At 45.0% G+C, this 19,826-nt stretch overlaps 2 protein-coding genes and 1 long non-coding RNA gene across 4 annotated transcripts in view; 2 read left to right on the top strand and 1 right to left on the bottom strand.

Moving 5' to 3' along the window:
• NLRC3 (NLR family CARD domain containing 3) overlaps window positions 1-4,181 on the top strand; it is a 28,358-nt gene extending 24,177 nt beyond the window's left edge. The window contains exons 16-19 of the mRNA XM_081338141.1: window positions 500-583; window positions 2,377-2,460; window positions 3,304-3,387; window positions 3,898-4,181. Of these exons, the coding sequence (XP_081194267.1) occupies window positions 500-583; window positions 2,377-2,460; window positions 3,304-3,387; window positions 3,898-3,988 (343 nt within the window). The 3' untranslated portion in view covers window positions 3,989-4,181. The remainder of the gene's footprint in view (window positions 1-499; window positions 584-2,376; window positions 2,461-3,303; window positions 3,388-3,897) is intronic.
• Window positions 4,182-4,388: 207 nt separating this feature from the next.
• The window catches only part of CLUAP1 (clusterin associated protein 1), a 54,424-nt gene continuing 38,986 nt past the window's right edge, over window positions 4,389-19,826 (bottom strand). Inside the window, exons 10-13 of one of the 2 annotated variants that reach the window (XM_081338142.1) lie at window positions 9,902-10,009; window positions 8,896-8,951; window positions 6,543-6,599; window positions 4,389-5,218 (exon numbers count right to left, since the gene is read on the bottom strand). In XM_081338142.1, coding sequence (XP_081194268.1) covers window positions 5,066-5,218; window positions 6,543-6,599; window positions 8,896-8,951; window positions 9,902-10,009 — 374 coding nt within the window. In that variant the 3' untranslated portion in view covers window positions 4,389-5,065. The remainder of the gene's footprint in view (window positions 5,219-6,542; window positions 6,600-8,895; window positions 8,952-9,901; window positions 10,010-19,826) is intronic. The other variant, XM_081338143.1, reaches the window with a different exon arrangement.
• Window positions 10,038-17,900, top strand: LOC308674015. Its single transcript, XR_014027781.1, has 3 exons — window positions 10,038-10,167; window positions 14,323-14,501; window positions 17,764-17,900. It is a non-coding gene; the product is annotated as an uncharacterized lncRNA (long non-coding RNA).

Below are 19,826 nucleotides of genomic sequence, written 5' to 3'. Positions count from 1 at the left end.
CAGAGAGGAGAGAGAGCAGCCAGGTCAACCCGTTTTGTGGTCGAAATCAGAATCCCACGGGCATTCACGCTCGGCCTGAAAATTATAACCTTCCCCTCTTTTGACCATTTATCCCACTGAGTTCCTGGGCACTCTGATGAATGGTGGGAGGCCTTGGTGCTCTCTGAGCTTGATTGTTTTGCTGCAGATGTTTCGTTGCCCAACTAGGTAACATCATCAGTACTAGGAAAGATGGAGTTTGCTCTCTGTTTATGTACAATAGCTTGACCCACCATACCTCCACCAACCCACACCTCCACCAACCCACACCTCCTCACACTGATGATGTTACCCAGTTTGGTAATGAAATGTCTTCAAGCCAACCACCAAGCCCAGAGAACACCAAGGACCCCTCCTTTTAACCCTGAGCTACAAATATTCTCTTACACAGTATTAGTACTCTGCCGAATGCGAAACTGGCATAGTTGGAGCCCTCTTAAAAGTGCTGATTTGTTTGCAGCCTGCAGGTGGCAGCAGTCGGGGCGAGCGGGGCCACCGCACTGGCAGAAGCACTGGTGGTTAACAAGAGCCTGGCCGTCTTGGAGTAAGTAATCTCCTCTCCCCCATAAGGAGATCTCTCTTCTCGTGGGAGAAAGGCAGGAACTGGGATAAAGGGGAGCATTCTTAATTTAAATTTAAAAAGATTAAAAATGTGAATGCCAGGGATATGTCCGACCGGCGCGTCATTCTGTGTGCATGTCGATCCCAAGGGGGCGCTGTAAAAGATGGGTCATTGTTTGAATAGTGTTGCATTCAGAGTAAATGTCCTCTGGGAGAAACCCCCCCCCCATTTTTCCATGGGGTCTTTAGTTCTAGCCCAGGGGTCCCCAACCGCTGGGCCATGGCCCACTAGTGAGCTGTGAGGGGTTTGCAACCGGGCTGCAGAAATGGCTGGTGCATCCTCACTCTGTTTAAGTGCCGGCCGCTTGCACAGGACCATCCCCACCGTCCCGCCCCCGTCTACAAAGCCAGAAACATTGGGGAACTCTCTTCTGTCCAAATCAGTGCACAGTCTATTTAAACCTCTCCAAATCATCCACTCCTCCTTCGAATCTCCAGGCAACTCCTCCTGCTGTTCTGTCCAATTACGGAGATGTTTAACTTGCAAGTTTCCATCTTTTTTTAATCGTTCTTTTTGAGGTGTAATAACCGTCTCCTCGGCTCCATCCAAAAAGCTCCTGCTCGATTTCAGTGAAGGTGCAAAGTGGGAGTAGGGGATTACACTCATGCATCTCAAACCCTGGCAGGTTTGGCCGAGTCCAGCTTCACCCATTTGCCACACGCCAGGTGTGATGGATTGCAGTTGCCATTATCCCCGCCGGGAATTGCTGAGATGGCCGAGGATTCTCGGGAAGTGCCCTTAGGAGAGAACAATGTTTCTCAACCTCAGCAACTTTTAAGGTGTGTGGATTTCAACTCCCAGGATTCCCCCAAGCTGCGGAATCCTGGGAGTTGAAATCCATATATCTCAGAGGCTGCAACAAAAAAGAGGGAGTCAAGCTATTCTCCAAAGCACCTGAGGGCAGGACAAGAAACAACGGATGGAAAATAATCAAGGACAGAAGCAACCTGGAACTAAGGAGAAACTTCCTGAAAGTGAGAACAGTTAACCAGTGGAACGGCTTGCCTCCAAAAATTGGGAATGTTCCAACAATAGAGGCTTTTAAGAAAAGACTGGACAACCATTTGTCTGAAATGGTATAGGGTTTCCTGCCTGAGCAGGGGGTTGGACTAGATGACCTCCAAGGTCCCTTTCAACTCTGTTTCTATTCTATTCTATTCTATTCTATTCTATTCTATTCTATTCTATTCTATTCTAATTCTATTCTATTCTATTCTATTCTATTCTATTCTATTCTATTCTATTCTATTCTATTCTATTCTATTCTATTCTATTCTATTCTATTCTAATTCTATTCTATTCTATTCTATTCTATTCTATTCTATTCTATTCTATTCTATTCTATTCTATTCTATTCTATTCTATTCTATTCTATTCCTACTCTACTCTACTCTACTCTACTCTATTCTGTTGAAATTGCTGAGGTTGAGAATCACATGACTAGAGGCTGTGCCAACCTTGCCCAATTCAAGAATTCGGTCTTGGAGCCGTCTCGGACTCTCTGAAACCTACTTTGATTTAAACTGTCCCACTTTCTTATGAGATTCATTCATTCATTCATAATATTTAATGGTGTTTCTTGGAACGTTGGGGAAGGGGGTCATTCCCTGCCTGGATTGTGGGAATGGTGTCTTTCTCTCCCTTTCTATCTCAGAGATGGGTGAACTGTAGCTTGTGGCCTCCTCATCACAACTCTCTCTTATTTCTGATTTCAGCCTTAGAGGAAACTCCATTGGTTTGATGGGAGCCAAGGCTATGGCCCACTCCTTGAAAGTTAATAGCACCCTCCGCAGGTTGAAGTAAGTAGTGCACGTGGGAAAGGCTGCTTTTGAAGGATTCTTACTACATGCGAGGGGTGCCCAACCTTGGCAATTTCAAGACCTATGGAGTTCAACTTCCAAAATTCCAGAACTTTAAGACTTATGACCTGTGAACCTGAACTCCCAGAATTCCCCACAGGTGTGGCTGGCTGGGGAATTCTGGCTGCTGAAGTCCACAAGTCTTCAAGTTGCCAAGGTTGGACCATCTTGCTGAAATTGGAAGCAATCTCCTCTGTGTCTAGAATAATTGGTTTTCCAGCTCTGAGGACAAGTTCTAGCTTCTAACACTTGGGTTATATATACTTTGCTTGGCTCAGACTCAAATGGTTTTGTGTTTATTATCCAGACAGAGAAAGAGGCAGATGGCCTTAGGAGCCTATCCTACCCAATGTTGTGCCTATCATCAGGCAGTTGTTAGATTTGTAAAGTACAAGGCTTATCAATATTACAAGAATGCCGTAATCTTTATTTCTAAATCAGCTGGCTGCCTTGAAATGTCTTAAGCTGAAAGAAACACCTTAAACTCAAGGAAAGAGGAAATGCAAAACAGGGCTGTTGCCTCGGTGAATGTTTCCAACACGGCTTTAAGAGTTGTATACAACTCTTCTTCAGGCATAAGTCTTCATTGATTCTTAGTATTCCTTGGGTGTTTCTCAGGATCTTTTTGTAGAAAATAAAGCCAGAGCAGATATGAGGCCAAAGACTAAAACATGAATACAAATGACAAGAAATTGTATTCGCTTAACATGCTCAGCAAGAACCAAATGATGTTAGAACTTCCCATCGGTGTATATAGTTAGATGTTTATGTGTCCCTGTTCAGTCTGCAGGAGAACTCCTTGGGCATGGATGGGGCGATCTGCATTGCCACGGCACTGACGGGAAGCCACAACCTCACCTACATCAAGTAAGTACCTTTGATGAACTAGAACAGTCTTTCCCAAGGTGATGATGCCTACTGGAGAAGTTGGTCCAGAAGCTCCAGAAATTCCTACTGCCACAATTATGGTGAAATGAAGACCATATGGAGTTTTTCCACTCACCCGCTGGTTAGAAAATGGTCATCATTAAGGTCATATAGGTGTGCCTTAGTAGCTGGCATAGTTGACTATAAGCTTAGATATTTTGGACACATAATGCAAAGGTAAGAGTCAACAGAGAAGACTCCGATGCTTGGGAAAATCAAAAGCACTTGAAAAAGAAGTCAGCCAAAAACAAGGCAGCCAACAGCTGCCAATGATGGTCCAAGCAGGAGCTTCAAGAAGCCATTAGACTTGCTGAAATAATGTATTTGGTCAAGAAGAGTCAAATGACAATCACCATAAGCCCATGGCATAAATGGCTAAAGGGAAGCGAGGGAGTTAGAAGCAATTGGATAGCTGCTCAGTCTAAAGCTTCTTCTTTGTTTCTCCCACAGCTTACTGGGGAACAAAATTGGTGAATCGGGAGCTAAGGTGATTTCTGAAGCCATCCGAGCAAACGCCCCCAGCTGTGTGGTGGAGATATAAAGCACAGTTGGGACTATGTTGGAAGAAGAGTGTGACGTTTCACTCTCCCCCGGAGGTGCCTGGCCCATTGACTGAGGACATGGGGAAAAGATGGGTGTCCTGAAGGCCCAGGACAGGCCTGAAGGGGAGATGCAGCCATGAAACTGGGATCAAAGAGAAGCCCGACTCTCTCTCCACCGATCACGAGCATTCTTGATTTTTGCTCCTGTGAGGAGGAGGAGGATGCTCAGATGAAGCGGCATTACAAAACTGATTTGAAAGAGGTCAATAGGTTGATTTTGGAATAACGTTTCTTGAATTTCTTACCACGGGACAAAGATGCAAGGAGCAAAGGAAAAGGAGAGGAGGCGAAGAGCAATTTACTTGCAAAATGCAGGAATGTTACGGTCAAAATCAGAAGGAAAACAAACATGTTGTTTATTGGCCTACAGTCCAAAATGGTCTATCAAACACTTCAATGAATCTGAAAAGAGATGCTTCTACAGAAGGACCAGGGATTGTATTAGAGTTGTATATGATTAATTTGGTGAAAATAAGCTCTATTTTTTTCCTCAGATGAGAGTAGGCCCACTTGGAATTGGCTGTACCAATAGCTTTAAGGACAAATGGGAGAGGCCATCAGCCTCTCCTTGTGGGGGATTTTGCTCAACGGACAATTTTGTCTTGATCTTTGACAAAAAGAAAGTTATTTTTCATCTGCTACAGAGAGTTGGCTTCTTCAACTCCAATCTGTAAAGTTAGGCCCAAACTCAGGCTGTTAATTCACCCTAAACTTCTCTTTGAATTAGCTTGAGGATCACATCCCAGCCCTGACCAAGGTTTCTTTTTCCAGACTGTTAACTTGAAGATATGGGGTTCTTTGACCTTCAGCATGATAGGACTGCTAGGGCTTCTGGTGTTAAGCGTAATTTTGTGTCCTCAGTTTTCAAAGCTTGTAAAATTCATGAAGCAACAATAGCTTTGAGGCCTAAAATATATCTACCATGACTCTCTTGGATGGTTTATACTGCCTCAAGATGGCCTCGTCGTATGCATAGCCATGGGCAAGTTGTCGTTTGGTGTCCCTGTTGAGGTTCCTCAGAAGTCATTATCGCTCTCCTCCAATGGCTCCGGCTTCCTGACCCTCCGATTGGCCTTGGTGGGGGAGATGTCTATGCTGTCATCTTCCAAGTCATCATCTTCGTCGTCGTCATCATCGTCCAGATCAATTTCACTTTCCTCTGAGTCCTCCTGTGGGGAAAAAGCGGATAAATATCGTTATCCAATATTTTAAAAAAAATACACCCTGGCCTTGAGGAATTAATGTAGATAATATTTATCCGTAAGAGCAAATGAATACAGTTGCTATCCAGTTAAATAATCTGTAGTCTCTTTAGTTTATGGTGAATAAAAGCTGTAATTTTGAGGAACAAAGCATTTTGTGTACATGTGTGTGAGAGAGATGGGGGCAACCTCCCTAGCCTCTGAAATTTTTTGCTTGAAGAAACAGGGAAGCACAACGACAAGAGGAAACTTTGAGGGGGGAAAAACAGATTTATACTATCAAACTTGCCTTTCCATTTTTCTTTAAAACAGAAGCAGGAAAAATACACTTCCTGGTTCCTACATCACCTAGTGCAGGGGTAGGCAACCTCGTCTCTTTTATGACTCATGGACTCCAACTCCCAGAATTCCTGAGTCAGGTAGGCAACCTCGTCTCTTTTATGACTCACGGACTCCAACTCCCAGAATTCCTGAGTCAGCTATGTCATGTATGCAGATGGAAGGGGTGGAACTGCGCAATAAAACAGAGGTTTTAATTGCAGTGCTTGAGTAGAGCTGCCTCTTTACTCTACCAGTTCAAAATTCTCAGTCTGTTTTATATAGAACACACACACACACACACACACACTCTTAAAAAAATATTTAAGCAGCCTTATTCTGATTCAGCCTCTTCAGATACTATTGTGCTGTGCAACAGTGGCTCTGTGTGTAACGCTATGCACACGACAAGAAAATGTCCATGAGTCATAAAAGAGCCGAGGTTGCCTACCCCTGAGTCCTAGTGGGTTTACCAAAACACAATTTAAACCTTGATATGTTGTGACAGCCCAGAAAAGTGTGGCTAAACACAGTTTGGCAAAACTAGTCCCCAGAATGCTCTCTTTCTTAGCTCGGGAGAGACTCTCCATCCATAACATCAGGGTGTCTCAACCTCGGCGACCGGAAGATGGGTGGACTTCAAACTCTCAGCATGGCTGGTGGAGGGGGGGGGATTCTGGGAGTTGAAGCCAACCCATTTTCAAGTCGCCGCGGTTGAGAGCACTGCATTAGATCCAACCCCACCCTTGCTGGTAGTCTCCAGACACAACCTGAGGTTGGGGAGAAGCTGCTGTGGATGGTCCCCATCCCGGGCAGATGGCACACCAGCTCTTGCTCCTTACCTTCACCCGTGTCCTCCCAACCACCCATAACCCTTCTGATGGCGAGCAGGACCCAAGAGCAGAGAAGAGAGGCAAGGGACATGTGGGCAAGGGACGGGGAGCCAGGATTGGCAGACGGGAGAGTCACGCACCTTTGCCTTGGCTCGAGAAGCTTTGCGCTTTTTGGTTCGGGCTTGGGCTGCCCCGATCTTTGCAAGAGGGAGCAGCAGCGTGCGAGGCCACCCAAGATGGTGGTAGGAAGGAATCAGAGGAATGACACCAGAGAGGGTTAAAAAAAAAGGCATGAGTGCAAAAGGCAGAGAGAAAAAGAGAGAATTCAAATCCAAACCAGGCTGGAGAAGACAGCTCAGCAGCACGACTGGCTCAAGGGCAGGGGCCAAGCTAAGAGGGGAACGCTCTGCTTAAAGGCAGACACACTTTAGGGTTAGTTTTACACGTTAGTAGAGCAGAGGCTGGGCTGTTTCCATGGGACTCCTGTGTTGTCTGCTATCGGCAGGCAATTGCTGTTGTTATAGCCCGGTCCGGCAAGCCCATTTTCAGACCCCGTTGACCCTCAAATCTGGCCCAAAGTCAGCAGATCTATTTTGGGAGGTGGTAAGCCCCGCAAATAAAGCAAAGAAAAAAACTTTCAAACTAAAATTATTATTACAAATAGTTCTCGACTTACGGCCCACGTTTGGGACCCCCATTTGCTAAGCAAGGTGATGGTTAAGGGAAGCGTGGCCAATTTTACGGATTATTTGTGTGTGAAATGAATCACTGCAGTTTTTAAGTGAATCGTGTGGTCGTTAAGCAGATCTGCCTCCCCGCCCCCACTGGCTGCTTCTCAGAAGGCGGCGGAAGGCGGCAAGGGATGATCCCGTGACTTTGGGACGTTGCAACCGTCACAAATACATGTTGGTTGAATTCGGAATCACGTGACCCTGGAGATGCTGCAATGTTTGTCAGTGGGAGGATGTGGACATAAGTCACCGCTGTAACTTTGAACATGAATGGTTGTTAAGTCAGGGACTCTCCGGATTGTAGAGCAGCGAATTATAAGTGGCGTGTGGCTGTTTCTATTCGCATCCGAATCAAAGGGGCATCTTAAACAAAGGCTGTGTAAAAATGTAGCCGAATCCTGCGTGCCCAAAGCAAAAGACTTAAGTGTGTCCAAATCCCACTGAAAGCTATCGGACTAAGAAGGGTTATTTATAGGGTATAGGGCAGGGGTAGGTAACTTTGGCGCTTTTATGACTCGTGGACTTCAACTCCCAGAATTCCTGAGCCAGCCACGCTGAGGGGAGAGGTTTCCAAGCTGAGCCATGCTGGCTCAGGAATTCTGGGAGTTGAAGTCCACGAGTCATAAAAGAGCCAAGGTTGCCTACACCTGGTATAGGGTTTCCTGCCTGAGCAGGGGGTTGGTCTAGATGACCTCCAAGGTCCCTTCCAACTACATCATCATCATCTTCTTCTTCTTCTTCTTCTTCTTCTTCTTCTTCTTCTTCTTCTTCTTCTTCTTCTTCTTCTTCTTCTTCTTCTTCTTCTTATCGTTATCATTATCATTATCATTATCATTATCATTATCATTATCATCATAATTTGTTGTTGTTATTATTATTATTTTCCAGTGAGTTTTGCCCTATTTTACAACATTTGTCCCAGTTGTTCAGTTAATCACTGCAGTAGTTAAGTTCGTAACCCGGTTGTTAAGTGAATCCAGCTTCCCCACTGACTTTGCTTGTCAGAAGGTCGCAAAAGGGGATCATGTGGCCCCAGGATTCTGCAAACCGTCAATTTTGATCTCGTGACCATGGGGCTGCTGTAAAGGTCATAACTATGAAAAATGACCCTAAGTCACCTTTTTCAATGCCGTTGTAACTTTGAACGGTCATTAAACAAGGTCAAGGACTATCTGTGAAAAAAAAACATTCGGAGACAAGCATAAGCTAAAGAAATCATAACTTTATCGTGGAACATACTGCCTTTAGATTATTGACAATCCTAGCTTATCCCTCACCTCTGATTTAAAGAAGAAGGTTCAAACCTTGCCTAATTAATTAATCAATCTTAGAAACCACCCATCTGCCTTACAAAGGGGCTCTGTGGGTGCACAAATAAAACAGTAAAACATAAAAACAGTGTATAAAATTTAAATAAGAGGCAGGGATATTTAAAATCCTGACATTAGAATGTGCCAAGCATTGATTTGTGCTTTAGATTGTAAGCCGCCCTGAGTCTTCGGAGAAGGGCGGGATATAAATGGGATTTAAAAAAATATATGATTTATTATTTTAAACCCAGTGTAACTGACTGCCGAGGAAATGGATTTGGGCTTAATCACAAACAAATAACAAAGGTTCACTGGCGGGAAAAGAGCTAAGCCTTCCTGCTGTCCAGCAAAGGAATTTTTTTTTTATTAAAATAACTTTTTCATTTAATGTGCAAAAAGGTGCAGGTGAAGAGGTTTAAAAATAGCACGGGATTTGCGCCATAGCCACTTACCTCATCCTCTGTGTCTCCCCCTTGCATGGTTCCAACAATCCTTTTGCTGGGCCGCCCTAAAACACACGGCATTTGTCAGAAAATGTAACAAACATGTAAGCCGAGCTCTGGCAGAACTATCAATAAATCAGCTCACGGCTCCATTGCCGGTAGAGCTGTCAAAAGTAAAAAAATGTTCACACCTGTCAGAACGGGCACCTTTTTTTGGGTAGGATTTCAAGCCCCTTTTCCTTGGGCTCAGGTTGAATTAGGTAAGACGGGCTCACACTAAAGGAAACTGACTTGGTCTAAGACTGTTGGGTCATCTACTCACCAAAGCTTTCACAGTTAGAATCTGAAGGCACTCTTTAGAATTTTAACCCGAGGAACCTTTTTTTTTTAAAACGCTGGCACAATCTGACATCGCTTCCTCGATTAAAAACCATTTTTCTCATTTGAGTACAGGCTGCACAAATTCGACACCGAGCTAGCTGTGTTGTCAGGACCCACCCCAATCCACGTCTTAGGAAAACAAAAACTCTTGGAGTCAGTTCTAGTCCAAAAGGAATTTTTACTAGGACATGCTTGGTTGTGGAAATACAAGACAGGACTTGGTATTGTTTTACAAATTGAAACTTTATAAAGAGTTCCCGGTTCAACCCCCCCTTCCCTCAACGCCCATTTGGTCAGCCCATCATTGTACTTCGTGTCATCCCTTTCGTGGGAAAAAGGGAACTTTGAATCTTTATGGTTATTGCCTTCTTCCTCTACAGATTCAAATGGAGACACAGGCCAGATGCCTTCTTCCCTAACCCTCCCCTTTGTTCCCCCAGTTCAAAAGGTTTCCCTTGGTCTTTGAAATAACCTAAGGCAGGCTGAATCCACATCCGCTCCTCCTTCCTCGGGAGATGGCAGAATCCATGGGGGGGGCGGGATAATGTTTTAAACATACATTTATGAATGTGATATAAATGGATTCTGACATGTGTCTTGAAAGCAGGTTGGGAAGACGAGCAGCTGGACCCACCTTGCATGAGCATCTCCATGGCTGTGTGATGCTTGATCAGCTGCCGGTCGTCCATGTCGCTGTCCGAGCCCTCATCCTCGTGAATCTCCATGTCTGAGTCATCATGAGCTAAATGAAAACAAGAACCCTTCAAGTTATTACTGCCCGAGAGGTGGGACGAGGAGGTCACCTGGTCTCCCCGGCACCTTTGTACCCTTTGAAAGAAGGAAAGAGGCCACTGCGCCGTGACAGGGAACATGGAGCAGGTGCGAAGGAAGCCAATGCAGGTGCGAAGGAAGCAAGAATTGGAAAGCATTTAAAAAACAAAGGTAAAGGTTCCCCCGCACATGCGTGCTAGTCGTTTCCGACTCTAGGGGCCGGTGCTCATCTCCGTTTCAAAGCCGAAGAGCCGGCGCTTGTCCGAGGACGTCTCCTTGGTCATGTGGCCGGCATGACTAGACGCCAAAGGCACACGGAACGCTGTTACCTTCCCACCGGAGTGGTCCCTATTTTTCTACTTGCATTTTTACGTGCTTTCGAACTGCTAGGTTGGCAGAAGCTGGGATGAGTAACAGGCGCTCACTCTGCTACGCGGCACTCGGGATTCGACCCGCCAAACGGCCGACCTTCTGATCAACGAGCTCAGCGTCCTAACCCACTGAGCCACCGCGTCCCTAAAAAACAAAACCAAACCCCAAAACCAGTACCACCCTATTTCGAAGCCAACAGCAGTTTTGGTGTCTTCTTGGCCTCCAAAGAGCAGCAAAAGAAAACCACAGCTTTCGGGCAATTATGATTGAGGTGACCTGAAGATTGCAAAAAAGGGCAACTGGAAGACTGCATAGAATGCAAAAGATTCAGAATAGCCGCCCCAGAGCATCAATGGGCACCTTGGTTTCTAAGAAGGCTTTATGGTCAGGATGTTCTGGCGTTCCTTCCTTTCTTCAAGCAGAACCTATGGAGCTTGAGAGGGTTAAAATTATCCTCTTCTCTGAGACCTCAGAAAAGTCAGATCTGCTGTGTTTAATCCTCCGGCAAGAAGGCCGCCTGTTCCTAAGAAAACTTCTCTTTTAAAGCTGGGAACTGCACTTTCTCCCAACGAATAGAAATGTTTAAATCTCGGGGGGGGATTTTGCAGGCTCAGCCGTACCTTTGAGGATAAACAGAATACAGGTAGTCCTTGTGCTACAATAGATCACTTAGTGACTGTTCAAAGTTACAACGGCCCTGAAAAACGGTGACCATTTTTCACCCTTACGACCGTTGCAGCATCCCCGCGATCACGTGATCGAAATCTGAATGCTTGGCAACTGGCATGTAGTTATGACGGTTGCAGTATCCCTGCATCGTGTGATCAACTTTTGTGACCTTCTGACGAGCAAAGTCACTAAACAACCATGTTACTAACTGAACTATAGCGATTCACTTAACAACCGGGCCTAGAGAGGTTGTTAAAATGGGGCAAAATTCACTTAAAAAGTTTCGCATTTGGCAGCAAAAATTGTGGCCTCTATTATGGACTATCTTTAAACAGTCACTTTAAAAAAGAGAAGAAGAAGCAGTACAGTGGATAAGGAATAAAGTCAGTAAATATATAGGGAGTTTACAATGATCATACAATTTACAATCCATTATTCTGTTCATTACTAAGTTCATCGCATCGTCTTAAGAAATAGTTAAGAAATCTCCAGAAAATTCTGAAGGTGATATTAATACTGATCTCAGCACTATATGTCATTATCTGAAGGATAAAAACACAGGGTGGAAAGGGTTTTTTTTTAAAAAAAAAGGCACACATTTTGAGAAACTGCATTTTGAATTCCTTCCTGTTTTACCCAACTGTTAGTTGTATAACCTATTTTATAAACATTGAAATTGTTAATTACTATCAATTACATTGATATAACAGAGTGAGCGCCTGTTACTCGTCCCAGCTTCTGCCAACCTAGCAGTTCGAAAGCACGTAAAAAATGCAAGTAGAAAAATAGGGACTACTCCGGTGGGAAGGTAACAGCGTTCCGTGCGCCTTTGGCGTCTAGTCATGCCGGCCACATGACCACAGAGACGTCCTTGGACAAGCACTGGCTCTTCGGCTTTGAAACGGAGGTGAGCACCGGCCCCTAGAGTCGGAAACGACTAGCACGCATGTGCGGGGGAACCTTTACGTTTTTATCAATTATATTCCCATTCAAAACCGAATTCTGGTATCTGAATTTGTCTTCTGCCATTTTATAGGGGGGGGGGAGAATATTCTTGCTTAAATTCAGTTACACTTCTCAGACCCGGTTAATTTTGCCATTTCTGTATACATTCCTCCAAATTCCGTTTTCCCAGTCTGATATTGTGGGCAAACTCTCTCTTTTCCAATGCCAAAGCAAAGTGATCTTTGTGGTCAGCAGCAGCAGCATTACCTTAATAAACTGATATTTTTTAATTCATTTGTGCTGGAACAATTCCTAGCAGAAAGGGGGGGGGAAACAAACACCTGAAGTTTCGATTTGCTTTTCCTTTGGAGTAATGCTGTGTATTCGTTTTTGGGTATTTTTTATTTTTTCCTCACGTGACCAAATAACACATCAGACAAATTGTCCTATCCGTATCAGGCTGAATGATATCATGCTGGGCATTTTCCGTGCGTTATCTTGCACTGATTATGTTTACAAAATCCAGCGGGCGCTTCGCTGGCACAGGCTATATGCCATCTTGCCTGCCAGCCGGTTATTCGTCACGCAAACAGAAGGTCAGGATTGATAAACCCCCCAGATGCATTTGCTGTCAACTGACCTATATAGTCTCACTCACAGATTCACATTTACACAGATCGCAGCACTGGCTTAGCCAGCCAAGACGCCCTTGGAGAACAGCCAAGCATCTCCCCAGCCATTTCTGCCCCTCCTTCTCTTGCAAAGAAGGGATGCTATCAATTTACTTGCCCTTCTCAAAGCATCCTAAGGGAACTTGATGAGCCACTGGCCGCCCCCGATTACACAAGCAGAGGACGGCTATTAATCACCAGGTTTATCAGTTATACAAGCCAAAATGTGTGATTTCAGAATGATGCTTCTCCTGTTTGTAACGGATCCGCTTGTTCATAAGGTCTTGGCTGTTTCTCTGCCCTTTAAAACAAATCTGCCTCTCCTTGTCCTCCTGCAATCCTAATACAGTAATGGTAACAGTATATCAGAGCTGGAAGGGACCTTGAAGGTCTTCTAGTCCAACCCCCTGCACAAGCAGGAGACTACCGTCCGGATTGACTGAACTTCCAATCGGTAGCTTTTGAAAATTATCACGACTGTTCTAATGCATTGATACTTTATGCATTGTAGAATTACTGATATTTAGCAACGTTCAGCCCAGTCTTATTTGAGATACAAATAAGAGCACAGGAGAGCATTCACTTCTGTACAGTCTCTCACTCTGTCTGTGTATATGTGTCTGTGTCTGTGTGTTTTTCCAACTTCGGCAACTTTGAGACGAGCGGATTTCCAAAACCTTGAGAAAGACTGCTCTAGAGTCAGGAAAGAAGTTACAATAGCACCCAACCCACGTTCAAATAAAAATAACAAAGCATTTATTCTGGGTCAGAGAGAAAAGACCATTTCGGAGACACAAAAGAAAAGAGTGGAGCCAGAGCAGAAAAAAGATTTAGACTTAGGGAAGTAAATGGCCATATTAATTAAGGTTGCAATATGTGCGTTTTTAAAATAAAATTCAGTTTACAGAGGTAACAAAAAAAAACCTGACTGAAAGTAGTTGAACGTTAAATTTGGAGAGCAACTGCTGTATATCCCTAATCAATCCAAGTTTTGCAATGATGGTATCTGTAAGAGAAGAGCAGGCAGAGCCCGGCGGGGAGGGGGGCAGAGTCAAGAGAGGAATCAGCCTGGAGTCCTCAGGTTGCCACAAATGCTCTAAGTCCAATTCCTCTTCAATTCTGTTAACTCTTTTCTAGCACCAATTTATAGTGCTGACCGTTAGCTGACTAGATTCTTGCATACAGGCATCAGCAAATAAATCAGTTTAACTGGAACCTAATTAATCTGAACAACTGTTATCAACGTTAGGAAGTCCATGCCTTCTAATGAAATTATTTCCCTGTGGTTTTCATCTAATGGGTCCAGTCTCAGCCTCGTGGGGGGGGAAACAGGAAGAAAACGTGTGCTCCATCTTCCAGGATAGAATGGGAAAGTCCATCACACATCCTTTGCGCTCAGATGGGTTGGGGTTCCATCCCTGTAATTCCCCCTCAAAAGGATCTTAGATGGTAGAGAATCTGGGTCAAGGACTCACTGCGATCCAGTTCCCATCAGGCACGGTCAATGTGTAGCCAACGATCAGGCATGATCGACAGCTGTATAAGATTTTCGGGGTGGGGTGGGGTGAGGGCTATAAAGTCCTCAGTGCAATCTAATTTAGATATGTTGCCCGCTTCCTCTGTACAGCTTCACGCAGAAAAGCAAATCAAGAAGACCCCAGAAGTCTGCCGATTGGTGCTGTCGCAAATGGACAACAGCTTCTGGGACAATCTTAATGTACCCACAGACCTCTGGGACAGAATAAGCAACAGTCGAGAGGAAAGGCACGTTTTTGAAAGGAGGAAAGCACCTACCCAATCCCCAGGGTAAGGCAAAATAAGGCCTTCCGTAGGAGATGACCAGGCTGAGCCCGAGGGAGGGGTCAAACATGTCATAAGTTCAGAGTCCCTGAGTGCCCACAAGAGATCTACGTCCAGCCCACTTTGAATGACTCTCTTATCTCCCGCTCGTTTCCCTTTAACCACCAGTTGGTCTGAGAGCTTTAAGCCTGCAATAAATCTTTATACTCATTTGAACTGCCTGAATCTCCAGATTTCCCTGGCGTCTATGACACCTGCCTTTTCGAACTCTGGTTCCTCTGCAGCAACAGGCAGATCCTACCGGGAGAGATGTCACTTTTTCTGTTTCTGTTCCAGCAAAGGACAAAATGTCCTTTTGCATTTGCCCAAAGAACCTGCCTGTTACTTGGGCCGGGGGTGGGTGGGTGGGTGGGGTGCCCTGGTTAACTCCGATGCTGCTCTTTCCTGGAGCGTCAAATATTTCTTTAGCAAAGCAAATCCGTGAGACACTCCTTTGAATGGCCGGCTCTGAAACTCAGTCCCCTACCTGAATCCTTACAGCATTTTGCCAACAAATAAAACAACCCGACTGGATGTCTGTGATAAGGAGGAGCTGTGTGGGAACCGAGATAAGATTGCACTGGGGGAAAATTCCATATCCGGCACTTGATGAGCCTCTCTCAGAAACTTCTTTTGTGGCCTTAGGCAAATGCTCATTTTTGACTGCTAATTTAAGACGGTGGGCATGAAAGCCGCCAAACATTCTTAAAATGCAAGAACTCTGAACGGGTCCCCCCATCTGTCTCTTCTCCCCTAGGCCTTTTAATACTCTCCTTTTAAGATTTCACAGAAGGATGCCTTTTTCAGCGGAAATATAAGCAAACCAAGCAGACAGCTTCTTCGCCCAGCTAAAATAGCCATGGTGAAAGAAATATTAAAGAAAAGAGGGGTAACAAATGGGAAGAGCTCAGCTCCAAAGAAGGAAGGTATTAATTCACTCGCAAATTCAAGGATATTTTCTTAAACTTTTAGTTTAAGACAGGGGTAGGCAACCTTGGCTCTTTTATGACTGGTGGACTTCAACTCCCAGAATTCCTGAGCCAGCCATGCTGAGGGGAAAGGGAGAGGTTTCCAAGCTGAGCCAGGCTGGCTGAGGAATTCTGGGAGTTGAAGTCCACGAGTCATAAAAGAGCCAAGGTTGCCTACCCCTGGCCTAGGCCTAGGCCACTTTATGACTGGTGGACTTCAACTCCCAGAATTCCTGAGCCAGCCGTGCTGAGGGGAAAGGGAGAGGTTTCCAAGCTGAGCCAGGCTGGCTGAGGAATTCTGGGAGTCATAAAAGAGCCAAGGTTGCCTAACCCTGGTTTAAGACATTAAGAAGCTTTACTTAGTAGATATTTGCATATTTGCAGTGTATCACTTGCCACAACTGGACACAGTTGGAGTATTTCTTTTTCAATTGTCTCTGTGTGCGCAACAGGTTGAGCTTTGAAAAAGAAATATTTCATCTCTATCAGGGGTGTCCAACTTTGGCAACTTTTAAGACTCACTGGCTGAGTGGGGAACTTCTGGAAGTTGGGAGTCTACAGGTCTTAAAGTTGCCAAGACTGGATACCCCTGATTAAATTATATCAAATTCCTCAAAAATCTGTTGCCCCTCTGTATGCACTGAGCTACAATCTCCAGCTTCCCTGACAACGCTTGCAAGATTTTCCTAATTAAAGTCAAGCTTCAAAGACGGACGGGCCTTTGGGCTTCCTTGTACAGGACTGTTGTCCGTTTAGATCCAACACACCAGTGTGCGGCCAGTCGTTTGTTCTGTAATTTACAGAACAGAATGCAGAATAACAAGAGTTGGAAGGGACCTCGGAGGTCTTCAGCAGGAGACCCTAACCCTATATCATTCCGGACCAATGGGTCTCCAGTCTCTTCTTCAAAATCTCCTGTATTGAAGCGTCCACAACTTCTGGAGCCAAGCTGTTCCACTGATTAATTCTTCTCACTGTCAGGAAATTTCTCCTTAGTTCTAGATTGGATCTCTCCTTGATAAGCTTCCACTGGTCGCTTCTGGTTCTGCCCTCGAGTGCTTTGGACGATACATTGACCCCCTCTTCCCTCTGACAACCCCTCATTTGTATTATTGTGTTTTATTGTTTTTAGCCGCCCTGAGTCCTTCGGAGATAGGGCGGCATATAAGTCCAATCAATCAATCAATCAATAATATATATAATATTGGAAGACTGCTATCCTGTCATCCCCAGTCCTTCTCTACATTTGTTGTTGTTGTTAGCTGCGAAGTCTTGTCCGACCCATCGCGACCCCATGGACAACGTTCCTCCAGGCCTTCCTGTCCTCTGCCATCTTCTGGAGTCCATTTAAGCTTACGCCTACTGCTTCAGGGTCATAGGTTATGAGTACTTATACAGACCATACTTTTAGCTTCAGGATCTGGCCTTCTAAAGAGCAGTCAGGGTTGATCTCCTCTAGGACTGACCGGTTTGATCGCCTTGCAGTGCAAGGGACTCGCAGGAGTCTTCTCCAGCACCATAGTTCAAAGGCCTCAATTCTTTGGCGCTCAGCCTTTCTTACGGTCCAACTTTCATTGCCATCCATTGCAACTGGGAAGACCATAGCCTCGACTATACGCACTTTTGTTGGCAGGGTGATGTCTCTGCTTTTTAGTGTGCTGTCTAGATTTGCCATGGCTTTCCTCCCTAGGAGCAAGCGTCTTTTAATTTCTTTTCTTTAATTTCTTTAATTTCTCTACATTAGACATACCCAATTTCCCCAACCGTTCACCATATATTTTATCCTCCAGTCCCCTGATCATCTTTGTTGCTCTTCTCTGCACTCTTTCCAGAGTCTCAACTTCTTTTTTCTATTGTGGTGACCAAACCTGGACCCAGTGTCATCTTACCAGTGCAAAGCAGTACTAACAGTTCGGGCGATCTTGAAACTATCAGTGTAGAAACTTTAGTTTCTGAATCACAGAAAAAAGGCATTGAACAGTGGAAAGCCACAAGCCAAAGGAAAAATCAACAAGCATAGTAATATACAGCTAAATTTCCTTAATTGATCCCCCAGAGCCTTTCTGTTCAGTTCAAATTAACTCTGTTTGGCAATATTAAAATTGCCCAGGTGATTCATCCGCCAGGGCCTTTGCTGACGTCTTATTTAAGATGACTCAAAACGGTTGGCAGAAGCTCCCAAATAAATTATTCCAATCTATTACTAATTTTTCCCAGTCAAAAGCTGTTACGTTAATCATTTATACTGTTATCTATTTCAGTGTCCAGCTTAATTATATCCTCCTTGAAGGGATATGTTGTAACAGAGAGATCTGATCAAGGGGCGACAAGGAAGAAAGAAGACTATTCGTTTTTTAATTCCAGATTATAAACTGTCCCTTGCAGGACATAAATCAAATGAAAGACTGAGTAAATGAATGAGAATTAACATATACAGATTTTCCACCGTGGTCTTTTTAGATCAAAAATAGCTAACATTTAGGCATGAGAGAACAGGACTCGAAAAACTTTGTGTGAATAGCAACTTTAGTAGACTCCTCTACAAACCTGGATTACTTAAATGGTTAATTAACTGACCTGAGCTGAAATAATGTTACTGAAAGGTCAATTTCAATCCTGACTAGACCCAGAACCAATGGATCTGTTCAATGACCAATGGCTATACATTTCCCTGCCCAGACTTATCTTTTGCAAGCTGAAGTTTTCAACCTAAGTATATTTGATTAAAAGCCAAATGCATCCTCAGAAATCTAAGGGTCTCCTGTGGCCCTCAAAAGCTTTGAGGAAAGCTCAGAGAATACTTTAAAAGCCAACACTAGGTCATTTATCAGAAAGCAAGACGAGAGAAGGTGAGAAATGTTAGGTCTACGTGCTTAAGTTGTCTTTCTCCTAGCTGAGGCAAGGGTGGGGGTACAGACTGAGGGAACTGCTCTCAGATGTGGTGGAATGTAGTCTGGATTCCCAGGTGGGAGGGGCTGCTTTGCAGAGAGCAAAGAGGCAGCGAAGCTTGGATGGTCTGGTAGGCAGAAAGAGGGCAAAGGCGGATAGATCCTCTAGCGCAGTGATGGCGAACCTTTTAGAGACCGAGTGCCAAAACCGCAACCCAAAACCCACTTATTTATCGCAAAGTGCCCGGGCCGCATCAGCATTGTGGTGCCCTCGGGGTGGGTGGGATGGGGTGGGGGGCAGGGAAGTGTCTCTGAGTGCTGCTTTGGCATGCAAAAACCAGGGGTGCAAAAATGGGCCACCGTGCTGCAAGGCGCAAAAATGGCTGCCGCCACACCACGGGGTGCAGATGCAAGGCGCTGCACGACGCAAGAACAGGGCATGGCTAGTTAGTATCACGCAGGCACTAGCCCCGCCCCATTTGCAGCCCCTCCCTTTTCTTCCAGCCCACCAATCGACAATGGTTGGTGACCTCTGCTCTACCACCTCTACTTGAGCTTGCTAGTCGGCTGCTTCGCTTCCTTCGTGCTGGACGGGGCTCCTGCTCCGGGCAGCGGTGGCAGCCTGACGGACCTGCTGCTGATGGCGGTGGCACGCGTGCCAACAGAGAGGGCTCTGAGTGTCGCCTCTGGCACGCGTGCTGAGGCAGACAGTTGTTTTAATTTAATTTTAATAATTTTAATGTAATTTTAATCCCATTTATATCCCGCCCTTCTCCAAAGACTCAGGGCGGCTTACAATCTAAGAAGCACAAATCAATGTGCTTAGCAATAGCCTTCATTCTATGTATATGCCTGCTTATTAGGGCTTTCACACACACACACCCCAAGCGGCATTATTACAAAGTCAGCTTAATTGCCCCCAACAATCTGGGTCCTCATTTTACCTACCTCGGAAGGATGGAAGGCTGAGTCAACCTTGAGCCTGGTGGGACTCGAACCTGCACTAATGGCAGGCAGCTGGTGTTACTTAAGGAGGCATTAGCCCACTGCTCCACCAAGGTTCTGGCAATGTGCTGTCTGTAGTGTAGGCGAACAGCAGTAAAGGTTGCAGGTAGGCCTTGACTTACAACAGTTCATTTAGTGACAGTTCAAAGTTACAACAGCACTAAAAAAAGTGACTTAAGATCATTTTTCACACTTGCATCCCCATGGTCATGTGATCAAAATTCGGATGCTTGGCAACTGATTCATTTTTATGATGGTTGCAGCATCCAGGGAGTCTTCTGATCCCCTTTTTGCGACCTTCTAACAAGCAATAAGGGACGCGGTGGCTCAGTGGGTTAGGACGCTGAGCTTGTCGATCAGAAGGTCAGCAGTTTGGCGGGTCGAATCCCGAGTGCCGCGTAGCAGAGTGAGCACCTGTTACTCGTCCCAGC

Source organism: Vipera berus, assembly GCF_964194415.1.
Source record: "Vipera berus genome assembly, chromosome: 13".
NCBI lineage: Eukaryota > Metazoa > Chordata > Lepidosauria > Squamata > Viperidae > Vipera > Vipera berus.
Note: the sequence above shows the minus strand (reverse complement) of the source record. Positions and strands in the feature narration are given on the sequence as shown.